The 16,189-nt window shown below is 42.0% G+C and overlaps 1 protein-coding gene across 1 annotated transcript; it reads left to right on the top strand.

Moving 5' to 3' along the window:
* The first annotated feature begins 1,669 nt into the window (after positions 1-1,669).
* Positions 1,670-15,989, top strand: LOC119735945. The gene is made up of 6 exons (XM_038209909.1): positions 1,670-1,774; positions 3,628-3,792; positions 5,310-5,707; positions 8,491-8,633; positions 9,531-9,792; positions 13,830-15,989. The coding sequence occupies exons 2-6, from the start codon at positions 3,642-3,644 to the stop codon at positions 15,351-15,353; spliced, it is 2,478 nt and encodes an 825-aa protein (XP_038065837.1). The 5' UTR covers positions 1,670-1,774; positions 3,628-3,641; the 3' UTR covers positions 15,354-15,989.
* The last annotated feature ends 200 nt before the right edge of the window (positions 15,990-16,189 follow it).

Raw genomic sequence — 16,189 nt, 5'->3', positions numbered from 1 at the left:
GCACGTAGCGAAAAATTTTCCGGCGCTACGCGCCGTGAAAACTGAATTTTCGCATATACGTCGTGTACACCGAGCAGAATTGGCATTCATACATATGAATAATTAATTAGCCATAATTCCAAAACCCTTTGACCTATAGTCATGAAATTTCTTGGGCATGTTGAGGAAGAGTTGTTCTATGCATGTAGTGAGTTTCAAAAATTTTCGTCACTCGATGGCCGAGATCTTAGGGGGGGGGGGCGGAATCCGCCCCCCCCGGCTGAGAGATGGTCAAAATAACCCGGCCCCTTTAGGGTTAAGCTGGCTAACATAATTATGTGTCCCATCTAGGCCTTGTGTAATTTATACAAAGGTAAGCAGTAGGTGTAGCATAGGCTCATTGTGGGCACCCCAAAAGACGAAAATGGTTTAATACTTGGTAGTCTCAGTGAGCTCTCATGCAGTTCGGTTTGGTCTCCGATTCAGGTCATGGAGAATAGAGGAGAAGAAAAGCAAAAACAAAATCAGTGAGAAACAATTAACGTCGCAGCATCTCCATCTGCTCAAAAAGAACCAAGACCAATTAGGCTCATACCACATTTGTTAGACCTCACTTTGAGTACAGCTCGGCTGCTTGGGATCCATGTACACAAGATCAGATAACGCAGATTGAAGCTGTCCAACGAGTAGAGGAGCAAGATTTGTGTTCAGAGACTACGACTACAAGAACAGCCCATCTGCAATGATCTCAGCACTGAAATGGGATACTCTCTCATTGAGAAGAAAGGAGCACCGCCTCAACGTCATCAACAATGGAATACACGGTCACCTGGCCCTCCCGGCATTCCGGCAAGAACCATCTTACGCCCGACCACACGCTCATCTAGATTCTCAAACGCCAACACCTTCCTCAGACTACAAGCAAGAAAGGAGTGTTATAAATACTCCTTTTTTCCAAGGACTGTAACCGAGTGGAATCAATTACCTGTGAATATTACATCGATCACTGACAAACTACCCTTCAAGCAACAACTGTACACTCACTTAAGAAACTAGAAACATCCATGCGCACTCACAACCCTGCTCGGTTTACTACAACTGCAATGCAACAAGGAGTATTGAGCAGTATTGATGCAGATGACAGAAAGACCTAGCTTAGGGTAGCAGACCAGTAAATAAACTTCCATAGACCCCAATGGTAAATGCTCCCACTTCAAAAATTCGGGAAAATACTCACAACTCTCCAAGGTGTTCGAGACGCACATCAAATTAAAGCTTATTTCATCATCTTTCATTTTCTTTTCAATTTTCGGGGGGTCAACTGATGACTTTTAGGAGAAATTTCCATCTGGAGATGATCACCCCTGAAAATAGTCCTGAAGCCCATCGCCATTTTGAAAAAAGATGCCTACACTCCATTGCAAAATAGAGCGCTTTTAGGGTCCAAATTACATCAAAATTACACAGAACTGCAAGCTCCCAGTCCTGTGCACGGCTTCCACCCATATTGTTAACAAACCCTCAAGTTCATGGCCCACAGCATGCCCAAATACCGAAGATTTTGAGGGCATGCAAATCGTGATTTGGCCGGCGCAGGCAATTTCGGACCGATTTACTGGTCTGCACCCTTAGCGCGCGCTCGATGCGCTCAGAAAAGTTATATAGCGCCCTCCATCGATATAAACTTGTAGACCGTTTTCGCATTTCCGTGTTGCACTGCAGGCCCTAAAAAGAGCTCCTTTGTTTAACCCAAATGTACCATAATTTTTCCCTTTCTGTGCGTCATTGACGAAATGTGAGTACAATAAGCCCTTTATCGATATATAGAAAGATGAATGATATAGTGTTTTAAATATTAGTCCGTTAAATTGGCATGATTTTTGCATAAAGCTCTTTGACCTAGTATAGCTGGAGTTACTCTAGCCCCATAAATGTGGCCTATTTACTGGACTGCCTCCGTAAACATAGACCACACGTCCACATGTACAAAAATCGTGTCGACTTTGCCAAAGTTTGATTTTCACATTTAGGCTTAGTTTGTAGGATTTTTTTGCTTTAGAAGCATTCTCACCCACTTTATAGGCTAATCAGAAAGTGCTGCCTTTTTCAGATGTATATTTTTCGTGAAATTTCCAGATTCATTTTTACACGTTTGCGTATCAAAATTTCAACATGAAACTTTACAAAAATTAGACATCTGAAAAAGGCAGCACTTTCTGACTAGCCTATAAAGTGGGTGAGTATGCTTCTAAAGCAAAAAAATCCTACAAACTAAGCCTAAATGTGAAAATCAAAATTTGGCAAAGTCGACACGAGTTTTGTACATGTGGACATGTGGCCTATGTTTACGGAGGCAGTCCAGTAAATAGGCCACATTTATGGGGCTAGAGTAACTCCAGCTGACATGCTCCATATTCATTCACATGTAACGCTGGAGGAAGGCCTGTGCGTTTCCATGGGGTAGCAAGAGACCCTAAAAAAATGGACTCTCCCAAAAATTGTTCATTTTCACCTCTAATATCCCACCCCAGAGTTCACCCACATACCTCATACATTCAGCAGTCATTTACGGAGCCTAATGATCGACTTGAAAAAACCCCCAAAATAACGTGAAAAATCTTGACGATTTCGGTGGCTTGTCCGTAAAAATACGCCGTTGGAACAGGCGTATTTTTACGGACAAGCCACTGAAATCGTCAAGATTTTTCACGTTTTTTACGCTGATTTTTCACGCTAGTACAAAACACTCACCTTTCATTCAGTTTTTCGCCCCCAAACTTTCCAAACTTGCGTGAAATGTTATCAAAATTATGACGCTGAAAGATTTTCTTACATTTGGACGTAAAAAAGTAACTTTTGATGAGTTTTTCCGAGCTTTTATTTTTCGTGGCCGAACACACGATCGCCATCTTTGTTTGAATGACCCAGAAGTTGGGGGTTGAAGGTGGTCGCAAAGATGACGTGTTTTCCGCTGTAAATGACCTTTATACTCATTTTAAAAGGGCAGAAGTTAACCTGAGGAGTTTTTCTTGTTATGAAAGCACACTTTCACAATCAAAATCGATGGATTAGTTCCAGAAAAAGAGTTTTTTTATCACTTGTACAGAAAATAATCATTTTGATCGAGTTTGCATCAGTTTTTAGAAGGTAGGCTAATATCCTAGGGGATGCTTTTCTACAGCCATAAATGGATTTAGTGGCTTATTTTCTACCTAGAAAGTCAAGATTTCAAGCTGAAATCTGTTTCGCTCTGTGCGAAATGGACAAAAACAAAACTTGGGTGCCTTCTTGATTTCGTCACGTACATGTATGTAGTATTACGAGCAAAGTACGCGCCTCCCCTCATTGCAGTAGGTACGTGATCATAAGTAGTTTATTATACAAATAATAAATGTTTAAGAGTGCAATGGTGAAAATATTTTCATGAGGTGAAAGATTGAATGTTCCATTCCAGTCAACCAGTTGAAGTAATCATTCCATCTTTTGACGAATAAAAATATTCTCACCTTTGCACGAATGCAAAACGTTCATTATTTGTTGAGAACATTCACTCTTGTATTGAAATATGACTCCGTGTTTCAGCGGCAACAGTTCCAATTTTGAGGGTCAATCCAAAAGAGGAATAGTTTTTGTCTTCTCTCTGTTCAGATGAAATTATCCAAATGAGGCGCTGCGATAGCGAGAGGGCAGACATTTGGCCATTCTCAAGGAATCAAAACGAGGAACTGCTTGCTGCCAGAACCAAGCCAACGCCTCGCTCGCGAGGGAAACCACGATCAGGCAGCCGGAACTCCAAGACCGTTAAGGTGGAAGGTAAGGAACATTTACTGGGGAAGTTGAACCAAGTTGTCATTTTGTTAAGGTGGGGGAAGGAGGAGGAGGGGAGGAGGAGGGGGTAGTCTGACTATCACCCGCAATCCATGGAGCCAAGTCTCCTGTATAACGTCTGATATCAAAGCATGCAGATTTACGCGATCTCATGCCTCCGTCAAATAGGGTTGACTTTACTAAATCGTGACGTCATTTCATTCCAGAATCAGGACTAAAACTGTGATTGGTCAATTCGAATGCCGTGTTTTGTAATTCAACAACAGCCGGGCGTGTGTCGCGTAACATTAAATAGAGCGCGTGACTGCAGCCTTTGCTGCTGTGTCTATGTTTTTATTTTGTCCATGGATATATATGACGTGACAACGGTGAATGACCGAAGACCCGATATAGAAATCACCCGCTGATTGGTCAATATCTAAAGGTCAAGATACATGTACATGCAATTTGTGAAAGTGCACCTTTGTGTCCCATTTTAAAACACTATTTCAAATTTTGAAAGTTTTTTTTTATTTTGATGCTTTTTTGTTTTTTTTATGCCAATGCGAATTTCTGTATTCATTTATAGCAAAACTGTGATGTTATTCAACTGACGGACATCAAGAAACCTCAATGTTTCAGCTTTTTCAGCCCAAAAAGTTGCTAGAATTGTTGCTATTTTGCTGTCATAAATTGTCTCTTCTTTGGTCATTCATTGTTGTGTAAGTATGTGGTAGTAGCCAATGAGCAAATGTTTTGAATGAGTGAATTTCGGTTCACAATTTGAACAGAATACCCCTAAACTGAACATTGTCTTCTTGAAATGACATCACAACAACAGCACTCTCAGTTGTCCGGAAAGCATGGAAAATTGTAAATGTGAACAGAAATGCACTTTTCAATAAAGTTAACCAAAAGGGATGTCAAATAGTTTTTATACAGTTATGAGGAGTAGAAAGTTGCACAACTAAAAATTGCTTGGACCCCTTAATTTAATCCTTACTCCCTAGGCCTTTTTGCTAGGATGTACATGTACATGTAGCCTCAATCCTGCCAAATCCTCCAATTGGCCTCATGTAAAAATAGCATATAGTCTCCGTCGTGCGAACTCCTCAATTAGTTCTTGAATATGGTCCGTGGAGGGGTGACCACTGCCTGAATCGTGCAAAATCCTGCGGCAGTGACTGTCAATATGTTGAGGCTTGGCCAGTGACATCCTGGAGCAGTGCGGAGGTTTTCAAGCATAATCCAGACCTATATTTATGCATGGCTGAGCAAAACAACACAAGTCCGGCCCAAGACCTTGACAAAGTGCATCCTACGAAATCAGTAACACTCTTTTGCCATGTAACCTCAATCCTCCAAATTCCTCCACTTTGGCAAAGAGGATTTTGAAGGATTCAGGGCAGTTAGGGTTAAGGGATTGGCATGCATGTACCTGTAGGCCATTCGGTCGTTATTTATGATTTACCCATTTTTTTAAAGCCATATCTTTATTGACAGGTTTTTTTGGTTCCATACAGATGCCGTGGCCCAATTTGCCAGGGTGGCGGGGATGGAGCCGTCGGAAGCAAGCTACTATGTGGAAAACATCGTCGAGGTGAATCCACCGTCAAACTCGTCTACCCCAAAAGACAATTTAACCATCGGCTTGCGGGTCATCGTAAGCGGCGATAGGCGCGGCTCCATCCAGTATCTCGGTGAGACGCAGTTTGCCCCCGGTCAGTGGGCCGGGGTCGCCCTGGACAGAGCCTTCGGACAAAATGTCGGAAAGAATGATGGGTCAGTCAAAGGGGTGCGATACTTCCAGTGTGAGCGCAACAGAGGGGTCTTCACCCGGCCGGACAAACTCTCCCGCGAGCCGCCTGCTAGGAAAGCTGTTTCCGCTTGCTGTAATTTTCAGAAATGGATGAATGTGGGGGTTAGTATGTTATAACAAATATTGTTACACTGACATGTTTAACCCTTTCATGACCACATTGTTTATTGACTTGGCTCTCCCTATGACCAAATTGTTTGCTCAGGCTTGCGGAAATCACTAGAGCGTGAACAAAATGACCACAAGTCCAAAACTCACTTTTTTCAACCCAGATTTTCACTGCCAAGGAGTGATTTTAATCATAGGTGTTGTGTGTAAAGTTTGTTCCTTGGACCTTACTCTTGTATGTGATGTAAAAATGAAGTCCATATGTGTAAATATAAGAAAGTTATGCCTGTTTGTTCATCTGGTTCCATTTATCAAACTGCAAGCCATTTCACCACGTGACCAAATGGCACTCCATACCTCAATTTGTGCGTGGATACTTCTGAAGCACTTTTCTCATGTTTTTGTAATGGCAACACTATGAATAAACTACACCATTAGAACAATCCGAAAATACTCTTTCAGCTGGTATATGGTTGATGTATGGACGGCCAAACATATCAAAATGCCGCCTTTCTGAAAAGTAGTGAATATATCTGTGTTGAGGGTGTTCTGTGTGTGGTTTCCTGGTCGAGTCGCCCATGGGAACCAGCAGGGGGGTTCTTCTTGTGGACAAAAGTCGCCCATGGTAAGGAAAGGGTTAAAGGTTTTGTGTTCACAGATGCTGGAAAAACCAAGTCCAAAAAAACGCTGTCTTGTACATGTAGTCTGGTTCCCAGACCCTACCAGTACTTCAGATGAAACGGAGCAATTTATAAATGTCGGCGAATTGTCCGGTCAGGAAACCAGACAAGCTGGCTTGCACCCGTTCACAGATGTGCAACCGATTGCAAACAGCATTTGGACTAACTAAATTTTTGCAAATTGGGGGCATATTTGAAGAAATTTGGGCTTTTCTGCCAGTGATGGTCAGCCAACCATCTTTGGAAATTGATACAAAAACTTCACTTTTCTTGAAAATGACGGCACACCATGTGCCATGATTTCACAGGATGCTTGAGACTACTTTTCACATATGTGACCTGTTCTGTCAAAATCAGACTTTTCTGGGCATACGGTAAAAAACAAGATTTTTGAATATTGTTAAAATATGTTCATTTTCCTTTTAATAGGTGGTTTAATTTTTGAAACCGGTCTTTCCTGGGCAAAGTTATGCTATTTTGAAGTTCATTGTGTTGAAAAGTAGAAAACGGAGAAAATGGCAGTTGAAGTTTGGGGTCTATTTTAAGACAGGTCTGTTTCAAGTGACATTTCTGTAAATGATATACCTTAACAAATCATCAAAAATACTATTTTTAGTGTTCAAATTCGGGTTTCAACATTTTATTGTATATTTTAGACATGTTCAAGATTACAAATATGCAAAAATTAGAAAATCGAAAAAAATTCACCCCCACAGCGTTTTTTGGCCCTATCTCAATTTCAACCTTTGCCCAGAAGCGTCTGCTTTTGACAGAACAGGACACATATACAGTCAAAGAAGGTATTTCATAATAATTTGTAGTTTTCAGTCAGTTGCCGTGTCACGCGTAGCTGCTCTATTTTCTCATCCACACAACGGACAGCAACGCGAGGCCATCGAACGATGGCCGTAAAAAGGGCTTCAGAAAATTCGCAATTTGTATGGCAAACCACAACCGATCCAAACTAACAAAGTTGTTTTGGGTAGTTAAAGACCCACTTCATACATCCATTAAGGTATTTTTTTTCTAAAAAAAAGATTCCGATGCATTTTGACGATATTATTTCACGGACAAATCGACTAAAAATTAGGTCATGAAATTTCCGGGGTTTTTTGAGAACGACGAAAGTCTCCCAAATGTTGAGGTAATCAAAGGACAGAGTGAACCTTCATCTACAAACAATCTTGTGAACGTGATGTCTTTAATATTTTCAGAATTCGATGTACACCTAATGTTTCCAACAACTTCCATTTTTCACAACGCAAAAAGATTGTCGCCATCGTAAAGCATAGAGCGAGAAACCCAAACACCGTGTGACCTTGTGACCCATACGCCCACTGATTGGTCGAGCTCGAGTATGGCCTGCTTAATATTCATACATGTAAGTCATTCATTGCACCGCGTTAGCACGTGCTATTCGCAATGTTTTCAGGCCAAGGTACGTCGGCGTACTTACGTTCGTTCAGACGCGTACATGTGATTGCAAATCATGAAATCTCGTAAAAGTCTTCATTTTTCAACCGGCGATTTGGACCAAACATTAGTCTCCTGCACGTGTTTCACATGAAAATGAAGCCTATACTTTCCTCTACCTACTGAGCCTTGCCGTTTCTTTTGGCCTTTTTTAAGAATCGAATGTACACCTAAAAACTATCGGCCCTCGATTTTGTTGATAAAAAATATGATTTTGTTTGACAGGCCGTGACAACACTTTACATTTGTAAAAAGCAATTATTTTTGGTATCACAATAAAGTACACGATTTCAACTTTTCATAACCATAATGTACACGATTTCAACTTTTCACTTATTTTTAAAACCGTCTTGGCCAAACAGTGTATGTATCCATGCACTTTTTGTGTTTTTTTTCTGTAGTCTTGAATAAATCTCGTAAAATCTCGCGTACGCTTTTGGGCCATGTGTGCTTGACCTCGGGACAAGAAACTGAGGTCAAACAGGGCTGTGTGCGTGACACGGCCACTGACTGTTTTAGTTTTTGAGTTTTGCAAATTGTGTTGTATATTACCCTTAAAAAATATAACTCTATTGCATTGGTATGTTGAGATGACGTTTTTCCCCCCTGTCTTTGGCCTTTCAGGGTGGTGATCGCGTCATGGTCAGCGGCAGCAAGCTAGGTACGCTGCGGTACATCGGCACCACCAAGTTCGGTGAAGGGGACTGGGCCGGCGTTGAGCTTGATGACGAACTTGGCAAGAATGACGGCATCGTGGCAGGAATAATGTTTGTATATATGGAAATAAACACAATAAAGGGGGTCACTTTGCATCCATCACGTTAGCGGTAATTTTTTTTTACAGTTCCTGAAGCCACCCAAAAAGTTTTTGAAATAAGAATGGACATGTACATTTAGGCTTATAAAACACGTAATATGTCTTGCATCATTTCTTTGTTTCTTTTGGAATTTTTAAAATCGCCCTCAAATTTCCATCAAAAGTGGACAGAAAAAGTTGCCCGAGTTTTCCGTCCACTTTTTGATGGAAATTTGAGGATAATGTCACAAAGCAATATAAATAATCCACACAACTCATCTTAAGCCAAAGGCCGGATGTCCATTCATGTGTTGAAATTCTTCAGTTTTTTTGGTGGTTTCAAATTAGAACCATTGGAAAAACTGCTAACGTGACAGTAGAAGTGGCCCCATTTATTGGGATTCTTGTCACATGGCCTGTACCTGAACCCTTGAGAGTGCTTTTCGACCTACATGTACATGTAAGCAAACAATGCTGAAAATGTCAGGGCCCAGTTTGATAGAGACGCTAAGAAAATGATATGGTACATTGTGTGTCCAGTACTAGTGTCCTTGGCAGGAAATGACTGAGAATATTTCTTTTCCTCCTTTGATGGGATGCCAGGTTACTCCCCAGCTAATGCCTGTACTCATTTGTTCTCCTGGGTAGAGAGAGGCAATTGGGGGTGAAGTAGCTTGCCTAAGGACACAACTCATGGGCAGCAGCTGCGTTCGAACCCCTGACCCTCTGAGCATGAGTCACAAACCCTAACCACTAGGCCACACTCCCTCCATAGCTGGCAGGTTACTCCTAAAAATCATAAGAGTAAATTGTAATGTGCAGGATTTGTTGATGCTCATAAAATTTCCTTCCGCCGTTATTCTTACAGGTACTTCCAATGCAAGCCCAAGCACGGCCTCTTCGTTCCCGTCCACAAAGTCGCCAAAGTGCTGCGCAAGCCCCCTCCTCGCTCTGCCAAGCGCAAGACAGTTACCAGGGAGAAACACAGCAGCAGTACCAGTTGCTTTAGCTCCGTGGGCTCCACAGCGTCCAGCTTCACCAGGAACATGGATCATGGGGGATCGGTGGCAGATCCGGGATCACCGCCGACGCAGGAAGCTACGAGGAGAATAAGTGCCGACGTGCCACAGGTAGGCTGTGTTGGCTGAATGCTGGGGGTTTTTTTGCGGGCCAATTTTAAGCCACTCCTCTACGCAGACATTTTACTAAACACATATACAGCAACGCTGCTTTGCATTCCCAATCGTGTACGCAGAAAAGAATTTAAACAGATACAGTGTTGTATTCGTAGAATCCATGTTTGCATACCTTTTGTGAAAATCGTCGAAAATACTTGAGATAATCTCAAGTCTTGTGATTATGAGGAGTAGTTTATTTGACCCCTGATAAAATGTCTTATATCAGTCTTAAATATATTTGCATGCTTGAGAAATCATGAGTTTTTGTAGAGCCTTTCCTTGACATTACGACGAATGCCAAAACCACTGGTTAGTCGTTAGGTACGGCAAGCCAACAATTGTATGTGAGTTGCCACCGAGTATTTTCATGACATTCACGCGCGTGTCCATGATGCAATCTAGGCGAACACGTTCTTGCGAAAAACTCATAACTGAACCTATCTTATGTAATATTTGCTCGGTATCGACTGGTTACCAGCCAAAATGTCATGAAATGCATTTTGGTTTTAACTGGTTCCTAGCTGGTTTAGCAACATTTCCACTGTAACAGCTCCGCGAAAATGGGCCCTGAACCGGAATGTGACATTTTCGTTTTTGGTTCTTCGTATCTTTCTCTTGTTTAAGGAATTCATTGTTACTGTAAAGGCTTGGTCATACGTATGTAGGACCTTATGTCGATTCAGACTATCTGACCTAATTGTCCATTTGGACTATTGGACCGTATTGTCGGGTCGGACTATCGGGCGTTATTTTCAATTCGGAATAATGAACCTTCGGACTAGTGAACCTTATTTTCGTTTCGGACTATTGAACCTTCGGACTAATTAACCTCATTCTAAATTCGGACTACTGAATCTTCGGACTAATGAACCTTCGGACTATTGCATCACTGATCCTAGACACCAGGATAAACGACTGTTCTGTGCTTCAGTACAAAATGCACTGAGTAGACTTGCTTTAATTGGTTAGAGGTGTGATAACAGGCAATAATACCCGTTTGCTTGCAATCGCGAATTTTCCAGGTATGCCATATTGTGTCGTTTTTTTGCATAACATCTTAAACGGAAATATTCATAAAACTGTATGCAAAAATACTCCTTATGTAAGACATAATTCTTCCAAAATTGTTAACAAATAAATACTTCAGGATATAACAGGTTGTATTGTGCAGATTTTTGTCTTCATACATGTCATAGATGAAGTATTTACCCGGAAAATAAACGTCCAATTTCTAGGAGAACACCGTTTACCTAAATTTCATTTTAAATTAGGCTTTCATTAAGAAGTTTTAGACAGATGTGATCCCGAACCGATGAAACAAAAGCGACATTTCATAGTTCATTTTAAAGCTTAGGATATTGTGCTCGGTTTTAACATGGTTATGCAGGTATCACTTATCAGAATTCACTAATGAAGACCAAAAACGTAGACTCGTGATTATTCAAAAATATAATTAGCTGGCTTGACGGACTTTGACATCAGATCGGGCGTAGTAGAGCCATGCAAATCTGAAAGCCACCGTACGTAGGGGTCTTTGTTGACAAGTATTCATGATATTTGCTACCAGTACGGGCCGTTATCACACATCTAACCAGGAGTTGGGCCGAGTCGTTGATCCTTGTGTGTAGGATGCGTGATCTGATAAAGGGATTAGACTCAGGCAACAGGTCATGACCTCCACAGGCCTTGGTCTATGTACATGTAGGTAGCCAATGATTTATGTCATTTTGTTTCTCCATTGTCGTAAAGGTTATTGTTTTGTAAGTAAAAAGGTCCCTTTAGATAAAGTCTGAAGTTTCCCATTTTGAAAAATCAAAATTCCGTTTTGTTAAAATTTAAAATGCTGTTTTCTTTGGTTTCTTAAAAAACAAACACCATGATCACACACAAGTTGACACAACACGAAAGTTTCGCTCTAGATGTCACCGTATGCACGCACACACGAGGTACAATGTAGCCTGCTGGTCGCGGCATACAGAAAATCGTGCATAAATACATACACGTACATACTACATGTATACCATAGCATACAATGAAATGTCGTTCTGTGATGCATAATTCATGACGGACGGCTTGCCTGTGCACCAATCCGGGACTACTGGGCATGCGGTGAGAGCCGAATAGGCCGTTTAGCAGTTGTGATATAATGCGGGCGATCTGACAGTATTGGTTTCTTGGGGCCGTATCATAAGTCCGACGCCTCATAGGTCCGACGCCTCATAAGTCCGAAATTTCGGACTAATGAGGCATCGGACCTATGAGGCATAAAATTTATTTATTCCGCCTCATAGGTCCGACGCCTCATAAGTCCGACGCCTCAGAAGTCCGACAACGGAAAAACGAGGCGTTTAATTTGTCGGACTTACGAGGCGTCGGACCTATGAGGCGTCGGACCTATGAGGCGTCGGACTTATGAGGCGTCAGACCTATGAGGTGTCAGACTTGTAAGCCTTTATTTGTTTAGGGGATGCGATTTTGTCGGACTTATGAGGTGTCGGACCTACATGTATGAAGCGTCGGACTTATGAGCGGACCCCGGTTTCTTTGCGGTCATTCCACATGTTGAATCGCATGATACCGCGCGCTGCACAGACCTCATTGCGAAAGGCGTCGTTGAACCAAGACTAGCAATTTCCATTTTGACACGAACTCAGCTGGTTCCCAATGAAATAAGAATCCCTGCAGTACTGTCGTGTTACCAGTGATGCTGCTGTCAGATCACGCTGTATATGTACTTGCGTACGTTTGGCCATGTAATCGCTTCAGTAGCGCTACGTGCATTTGGTAAGAAAAAATTGAAGACTGACACTACGAAACTGTTTTTAGTTCCTTTTTCAAGTTTCCATGTATCGTTTTGGCAGTTAATATAGAATTCTGTGTTGTCCTTATTTTCCATGAAATTCCGTCCGTTTTCCGTATCGCTGAGGACTTCAGACTTTACCTTTAGAGCTTTGTACTAGTTGTAGACTCATAGTGATCTACGGGTGTTTACTTTCACTTAGCCTCGAGAGGCACACACAAGTGACACAACACTGTCCAACTAACAGAGCTGCCTACCCATTTCTTTGCCTAATCCCTGTTGCTAGTTATGACACATTCCACTTTGGTTAGGTAGACTGAAAATTGTCCTTACTAACTGCCTGTCATGCCTGTATGTATGCAAATTGCCAGCATGTCAGGGGGATCGCGCAAGTTTCACTCGCAGTATTTTTGGAACTTGTGAAGAAAAATGAAAGCAATGACATAAACTTAATTGCACATTACACCAGTCTGCTCTAATGAATTAATTTTAAATTTGTGATTGAACATACCCTAATGTTTTAAGCCACAAACGAAATGAAAGTGAGGCTAGAATGTATAAATAGTCTGGCACCATCCCATTCAACAGTTCGCAATTAATGAAATACATTCAGGGAACCCGACTAAAATGGCTTTCTCGTCAATAAGGTCCATGTAGGTCTCCTTTCACACGAGAAGACACACCGATAAGGACACCAGATGTTGCTGAATACCCATCCGTTGACATCGATGGGGGACTCCAACACATGTCACATACAAGCGCAGTTTGGGAAATCCTCGCACTTTTGTTGGTCACTTGAGAATCCTTATTGCGAAATTCGCAATGAGTAACAAGTTCTAGCTGAGGCAGTGGCTTCCTGCAGTCGTACAATTCCTTGTAAGATTTTGCATGTCGAAAACAGGAACGGTCGTCTAAATTAATGCATGTAATACCTAATAGTGACCAAACAGTCATACAATAATTACAAGTACATATTCTGGCACTCGCTTTAATACTGCTTGCCAACTATGCAAATCCTGTACAGGTATATTTTCAGCCAGCGCCTTCGTGAAATTGGCTTAGCCTGAGAAGTAGTATATATCCTTGATCTCTTTGAAGTCCCAACCCAACCTTCTAGGTCACAGCCTGGGCAAAGTCTGAGAAATTAAGTTCGGTGTTGCTAATTTTTAAACAAAATCATTTGTTTCAGAATATCTTTGCAACGGCCTCCAATGAAGTATCGGCAAATAGCAGCGAGGACCAATGCACTACCGTGGCGCCGAGTGGATCATCTATTTATTGCGTGCCCGATGACCTACTCCAGAACATTTTCCAGCATCTGAGTGCGTCTGACCTGTGTAACTTGGCATCATGCTGCCGTTGGCTACGCGATGCGACCAATCAGGATTCATTCTGGCTTCCTCTTTGTCAAAGCAGAGGATGGGAGCTCTACGGCACCACCACAGACCTGGCCAAGATAGCCTCTTACGGACCTTCCGAGGAAGCCACTGGCGCTAGTGAAGCAAGTGACTGCAGCGTCACCTTCCAGAATGATAGGATCGTGACTGATGACAACACAGCGGGTTTAACCAGCACTTGCAGGTGGAAAGGCGTCTACATGAGAGCTTACCATCTGGATAGGAACTGGGCTACAAATCGGTCTCATTTCAAGGATATTGCTTGGAAAGAGCTGAAACCCTATTGCAAAGTTGTCATCGATGGGGATCTCATGGCAATTTGTTTAGGCCAATACGATATCTTCGTCTACGATTTTCGGACGGTCACATTGAAATGTATTATTTCTGGTTTGGATGATACATGCAAGTTAAAAGATGGCGTTGTGGTTGTGGCTGGTCTAGATGATGTGGTCCGTGCGTACGATGCAGAGACTGGGCAGGAGCTAAAAATGCCGGGGAGATGTAAGCGGGGCAGTATTAGTCCTTTGTTCTTTGATGGTGAATTGTTCATAACATGTCACGGAGGGTATAGGGCCGACAATACACGCTTTGAAGTGTGGCATATCAAAGACGGACTGCAACATATTCTCACAGATATTTCTCTGAATGGATACCCTATTCAACATTGGGATTATCGGGACGGGATGCTGGTGGCTGCCCACGATAATAGCAACGTAGTGTGGGATGCGAGGAGCGGTGAATGCTTGCATAAACTGACCTGCGGGGGTCGGCCAAGCGTCAAACTTGGACAAAATGTTATCGTCTGCGTCAGCCTGAATCAGGACATAGGCATGTGGCTTCTCAACATTTGGAGCCAGGACACCGGAGAGTGTCAACAAGTGATACCCTTATCAGATTTTAACTCGCCTCATCCACTTTTGATAAATAATTTGATAATAGTTCGAGACGAGAGCGGGCAGGGCGAGAATCTTCAGAGGAGCGGATATCCTGTCAAAGTAATTTATGATCTTAATGGCAAATTGGTAATGGAAGAGATAGCTACTAAACTTGGTCGATGTATGTTGGCGGTGTGCAATTATCAGGAGTTTCGTTACATGTACAGCGTAACTCACCACCGTCCATATGCAACGGCATATCTGAAGGATGGGAGCCGAAAGGCCTACATTTTTAGTGCCACTCCAAACGGCTTTGTACGACTATTTGCTTTAGATCCTGAAGCGAGAGCAAGCACTCTGTCATTGATCTGGATGGACGAAATCAGAATGATAATTTTTGACCGACGAAAGTGCAGTCTCCTCATTCATCATTACTGGTGAACCAGTGATCATGATCACAGCCTATTGGATAGAAACACTATGGTGATCATCATGACATTCTGTTCAAAATCGAATTGAAACTCGCAATAAACCTTTAGTATACCGTCGCGAAACGTCCAGTTTCCTGAAACCTTTTTCGGAACCAAACAATTCCCAGGTGAAAATTCCAGTTGAAACCAGTTAAAATTTCAACTGGTTTCAACTGGTTGCAACTGGTTTTAACTTGGATTAACTGGTGTCCAACCGGTACCCATTGGATTCAACTGGTATCAACTGGTAGCTCAACTGAATTCCATAGAAACCAGTTGGAACCAGTTGAATCCAACGGGTACCAGTTAGACACCAGTTATCAACTGACAATTCTTGTTGTTAAACCAGTCACCAATTCCCATTTCAACTGGACCAGTTGGGACCAGTTGAAACCAGTTCAACTGGAATTTTCACCTGGGAAGGGCACAGAGATTTGATAAAGGTGCAACCCGAAACTTCTTTACCCTTTTTTACACAACACCCATTGACAATCCACCGTGCAAACTCTCATGACCCTCATAGGAGAACTCACGATGTTTTACCTTATCAGTTCAAGGCAAAAACAAATGGTTGCTTTTCGTGTATTTAGTTTATTCTCAATCATAATACCACTGAAAAGGTCCAAAGCAGAATGTTTGAAACCTCGCCTTGTGAAATTTCAGTGCAGCTAGTGGAATTAACTCTGTAAAAACAAATATGCTCAAGAAAGATGAGTATTAAACCATAGTATACTCTTCATTTTCCCGAATAGGTTGACTGACTAAACGTTGCAAACCATTTGACATTTCTTGATGATGCGGTAAGAC

Source organism: Patiria miniata, unplaced genomic scaffold (assembly GCF_015706575.1).
Source record: "Patiria miniata isolate m_02_andy unplaced genomic scaffold, ASM1570657v1 HiC_scaffold_29, whole genome shotgun sequence".
NCBI classification, from domain to species: Eukaryota; Metazoa; Echinodermata; class Asteroidea; order Valvatida; family Asterinidae; genus Patiria; species Patiria miniata.
This window is presented reverse-complemented; position numbering and strand designations above follow the sequence as displayed.

Coding starts and splice junctions, on each gene's coding strand:
- LOC119735945 (XM_038209909.1), top strand. CDS start 3,642: ATGAGGCGCTGCGATAGCGAGAGGGCAGACATTTGGCCATTCTCAAGG. Junction 3,793..5,309: donor CAAGACCGTTAAGGTGGAAG/GTAAGGAACATT, acceptor GGTTCCATACAG/ATGCCGTGGCCCAATTTGCC. Junction 8,634..9,530: donor GGCATCGTGGCAGGAATAAT/GTTTGTATATAT, acceptor TTATTCTTACAG/GTACTTCCAATGCAAGCCCA.